Raw genomic sequence first — 5,383 nt, forward strand, 5'->3', positions numbered from 1 at the left:
GGTTGATTATAACTGATTTATGATTACTAATTTCTGTTTAGTCTTTTATAATGTTACTAATTTTGTAGGAAGTTGTTTGAAATGCTGATATTGTGGTCAACATATTGCCTTCAAAGCACAATATATCTCTTAGCTTGAGAGGAAAGTTCAGGTCTGCACATGTGGCTCTCTTTCAGGTTATTATTGAATGTCATTTCTATATAACATATGGGGTTTTATGTATAGTTTCTTAATTAGTAAATTAAATTTGTTTATAAGCATAGGGATGTGATTATGAGTATAAAAGATGATCAAGTAGATGCAATTCGGCTTACTATTACAATTCGGCTTTCGGTTGACACTAGGAATGGGTCCTACTCAACCTAGCTAAGTGGTTCTAGAAAGTTCCAAGTGGAGAAACTGGAGTTAAGTTTGTAGTTGTGGCCTTGTGGGTCATGTTGTAGACTGTGTGTGTATATGTTTGTATTTAAATTTATGAATTTGCAATTCTGTAAGATTTTTGGAAGTATTAAATCCTTGCATTTTGAAATAATTCAAGATTTTATCTTTTGGTTTTGTTTGACTTTTATTCTTACTTGCATATATTTGAATTGCACATTGGCGAAGTATGGTTGGGGTAGGGGTGGCCCCGGCCCCCTTCGTTTTTTGACGCAATAGTGTAAATTTACCCGTTTTCAACCGAAAATTTGATCCCGGGCCCCTCTGTTTACGGTTTTTTTAATGAGTATTTTTGTCCGCCCCCCTCGACATTTTTGTCCAAGCTTCGCCACTTACAGAGTCAAATTTATGGAGGATTCTGAAGTTTGCCTTCAAACAAGCCATTGGATAATTTAGAAAGTTGGATTAAACTACTCATCCGCATTTGTTTCTTTTCTTTGATAATGAAAATGCAACTGGATTGTTCGCGTTTGACTTTTTCACCCAGGTCAAATTGTATAGTTTCTTATGGATACACAAGGGGTTGAATCACTATTATGGTAGCGCATCAAGTTAGTAAATTTCCTTCATATCATGTCGAGTTTATCAAATAGTTCTCTGTTATGTCTCTTATCATATATAAAATTTTAACTGTATGTGTAATACACTTTTTGTAAGATATCACATATTCACATGGATAAAAAAACTATCAGAATTCAGAAATAGTATATAATATGTCACGAGATATTAATACACTACTAGAAGAAATTAATCATGTTGTAATTTGTCGCTCTCGCCAGACCCGCCGCATCGCGCGGGTATCTATTAGTATGATTATATCTATAAGGACAATATGAACGCTCTAACTGAAAAGCAAACTCTTAATTAAATGTCAAAGCATCCAAACACAAACCACCATATATGATTTTACCAATTCAAACATCAAGCTCATTAACTCACAAACACACACCTACACATCATCATCTCAAAAAACCTAAAGACCTAAACACTGATAGCTAGCTAGCTAGCTAATCACTGACTGATTACAGGTCTAGTGACTAATATATTAAGTCAACCGGTTCCAAATCTACAACCAAGATTTTTAAGCGCGCCCAGTCATATCTAATGCTTTGAATGACAACAAGATAGTCACGATTACCAACAGATTTAACGACGATCATAGATGCTGGTAGAATCCCATGTGGCCCCGTGAGATCTTCGATGCTCATAATTGTTGTAATCCCCATAAGATCTACTCATATGAGAATATTGTGGTGCACCAGGTGGAACTGATATTTTAACAAACAATAATAATTCATCAAAAACCGTTACAATCTGACTAATGATCAAACTGTCCATGGAGAAACGAAACACTTTACCTAGTGTATGATGAGACGAAGAACTCGGGGAAACCTCAACATTTAACCTTGATTTGAAAGAACCGTTTGATGCAAGCATGGGTGGCGTTTGCGTGTTTGCTGCTGACTTGTCTTGCCCAGAAATCTATTTTTACATAATTCAAATATTGAAAGTAAATAACACATAGAGGTAGGACTCACAGGAGTGTACACTGATCTGTAACTGGAATAATCGAACTCAAAACAAAAACTGACAGTTTGGTTTTATGTTTTCATAAAAACCGAATTTTCGGTTTGGTTTCGATTTTGCATGTAAATAAGACCGAAAAACAGAACTGAATTGAATTGAATTTATGTATTTCCATTTTAATTTTGAATGATAAGTTATTTATAAGAATTTAAAAAATAGTGTAACCCATATATTTTAGTCCAGATGTATAATAACAATAATCATTAATTGAAAAGAGAAAAAGATATTTAGCCCCAAATTCATTGTTTTATATCAAAAGGCGGGCCAAATGGTGAAACCAAAAAAACCATGACCGAACCGAACCAAAAACGAAAAAAACCAAAACCGAAAGATTTAAGAAAAGCAACCCACTCGCACCCCTATGCAGAGGTGGAAATTTGACTCATTTACTTATGAACGGGTTCACTAGCATGTCAAACGAGCATGATACAAATTTTAGATTAAAATGAAACATGCCAAATTAATCAAACCCCACCAGTGTCTTTCGAAGACACAAAATCTACTAAATCATTTAATCACTATATTATCTTGGCATTATAGTCATCCTAGACACACAGATTATTTATTAAAAAAAGTTAATCCAAGTAGATTAAGAAAAAAAGATAACTTACTCCAAATCTTAATGTTCGGTTGTAAAGAGTAACAAGTCCAGTAAACAGCTTGACAGCATAATCAGCAATTTCTTTGCTTTCATATTCTGCAAAAGCAAAACCTTTTGGTTTATCGGTTTCTCTATCTCGGGGAATGTGCAAGTCAACCACCCGTCCAGCTTGAATAAGAATATCATATAAGACCCTATCAGTTACTCGCTCATCCAAATTACCTATATATAAAAATTAAACATCAGTTATAGTCAGATGAATAACCAATTAACGGGCACGCACCACAACACTACTTTCCTGAGTTAAACTGGAAATAACACAAATGAATGAATGATCATATATATATGAAAAAGGTATCTTTATGCATACCCTTCAATTTCATCACACGCGTATGAATCAAATTAATGGAAACAAGAACCATAAAAGAAATTGACTTGAAAAAGAAATGCATCATCCTAATGGATTTGGTCCATACTACATAACACTTAATGATTATTTGCAAGCCTGACAAAGAGGACAGCTCAGGTCAGCAAACGGGTCAAACTTTTGTCCAAATTTTTCCGGAGTGCATCATAGCGTGTGCGCGGTGCAATTTTGTGCTAAAACCTAACCGAAAACCAAAGTTTCAGTCTTTTATTTTTTCAAAACCATTTGGTTTCGGTTTTTTGGGTTTTCAGTTTTTGGGTTCAGTACTTATTTTCAAGAGGACTAAAGCAACTGATTTGCTTATATTAGAGTGTATTGACCAATGGTTGAGTTAGTTAGGCTGTTACATAACTAAGAAAGCCTTGGATAGTTATGGTTGTTAGATTATATAGAGAGAGATGTAATCTTGTCTTTGTAGTATTATTCAATTAACCTAATAATAATAATCATAATCATAATCATAATGGAAGCTGTGAGTTGAGAGTAGATGTTTGAGCAAGAATGCAATCAGATTAATAATAATAATAATAATAATAATAATAATGAAAGAGTTTGGAAGGTTACCGATGTAAACTGTGCAGTTACTGTTAGGGTTTGAAGACATGACTGCCTGCCGCAACAAAGAAAGAAAGAAGATGAAGACAGAAGAAGAATACAAGTCAAGTCAAAGGGAGGAGATACTGCTGAATCTTATCATCCCAAGTAATTAACCATAATAATAATAATAATAAGATTTTATAGATATTTATGTTGTTGCACTTCAAAAAATAATTATATTTGTATTAATTTAATATGAATAATATGTATTTTAATAGGGAAATTCTCAAAATAACCATTTTTAACCAAACTTTTCTAATTCTAGCCCAATACTAAACTAATCCCCGAAATAGCCTCAATATTACATCGGATCAGACCGGAACATTACCTGATCCGGCGAAATTTGTATCCTATCACGACGCGCCACGTTGCTTGATGTTCAGTCGGATCTGACGTTTTAAGATTTTGGCCGACCGGTTAGCCGGACGAACCGTCGGAGGAAAAGACAGTCGGATCCAACGGTTCAGTTCATGCTTCTGTCGGACCCGACTTTTAATTTGTCCGACGAACCCTAGATTTTTCAATTCGAAAGTTTTTGATTTTGAGTTCTATAGTGAAATTGAACACTATGGTAGTGCCCTCCTCGAAAAACTAAGTGATTTGCACTACTTATTTGCTTGATATTGTGAATAAATTAGAAAGATGGAGATGGAGGTTGGTTATGGAGGTTTAGGGTTTGAGAAGTAGAAAATGAAGAATTCAGTCGGACCCACTAAATTACGATTAGGTCCGATGGAATTTTAAGAAACTCCGTCGGATCCATTAAAAAGTTGACACGTGAGGCGATTTTAAAAGTCCAAAAAATTCAGTCGGATCATAAATGGTTTTAGTCGGATCCGACAGAATTTTTTGGCTAGTTTGGGTATTTTGTTTGGTCTTGGGCTATTTGTGATAACCATTTTAATAACAAGGGGGTGCTTGGAATGCTTTATTTTTAATTCCTTATAACTTATCCATAAGTCATAAGTCACAACCTTGTAACTTATGTTACTTTTTCACTCACACATTAAGCAATCCCAAACATCTTTTTAACTTTTCAATAAGTTACAAGTTATAAGTTATAAAGAGGCGAAAATAAGGAATCCTAAACACCCCTTAGTTTTTGCGTTTTGTGGTGGAATTTGGTTTCTATTGCATATATATATATATATATATATATATATATATAAATGGGTACAAATAAAAAGAAGTTGTTTCCTAAGAATGGTAAGAACCAATAGAATTTTGACATTTGACATTACAACCTATGGTGAAAGAACAATTCTAGGAAACTATGTCGGTTATTGGTAATTTTAAATCTCAATCATTGATTAACATGATCCAATGACTATGATTTATTCCTAGTCTTCCTAGGAAACTACTTCTTTTTAGAATAACCCTCCCATATAATATATATATATATATATATATATATATATATATGGGTGAGATCTAGAGAGAACTCCTCTTAAAGAGAGAACTAGAGAACTAGTAAAGAATTATTTTTAACTATTTTTAAAAAATTATTTTATGATTTTTTTCCTCCGTCTAATAAGATGATATTGTTCCTAAAAAAACCGTTGATGTAATGCGTATGTGCTAATATGCATTGTATATATAAATAGTGTTTTATTGCATTTAATACAACACAAATACATTGTCTAATACACACTATTGAATATATGCGAATATGGCACTAATTGTATGCGAAACACATTATTGCATATATGTAATACAACACTAATGCACATATG

General features: G+C 33.4%; 1 protein-coding gene across 1 annotated transcript; it reads right to left on the reverse strand.

The window, feature by feature from the left end:
- Positions 1-1,541: 1,541 nt before the first annotated feature.
- Positions 1,542-3,753, reverse strand: LOC143602073 (spliceosome-associated protein 49-like). Its single transcript, XM_077079314.1, has 4 exons — positions 3,618-3,753; positions 2,637-2,848; positions 1,797-1,920; positions 1,542-1,706 (listed from the first exon to the last, which is right to left on the reverse strand). The coding sequence occupies exons 1-4, from the start codon at positions 3,655-3,657 to the stop codon at positions 1,585-1,587; spliced, it is 498 nt and encodes a 165-aa protein (XP_076935429.1). The 5' UTR covers positions 3,658-3,753; the 3' UTR covers positions 1,542-1,584.
- Between the last annotated feature and the right edge of the window lie 1,630 nt (positions 3,754-5,383).

Source organism: Bidens hawaiensis, unplaced genomic scaffold, assembly GCF_021521415.1.
Source record: "Bidens hawaiensis isolate Kalapana, Puna unplaced genomic scaffold, B.hawaiensis_p1.1 tig00057871_1, whole genome shotgun sequence".
Classification (NCBI taxonomy): Eukaryota; Viridiplantae; Streptophyta; class Magnoliopsida; order Asterales; family Asteraceae; genus Bidens; species Bidens hawaiensis.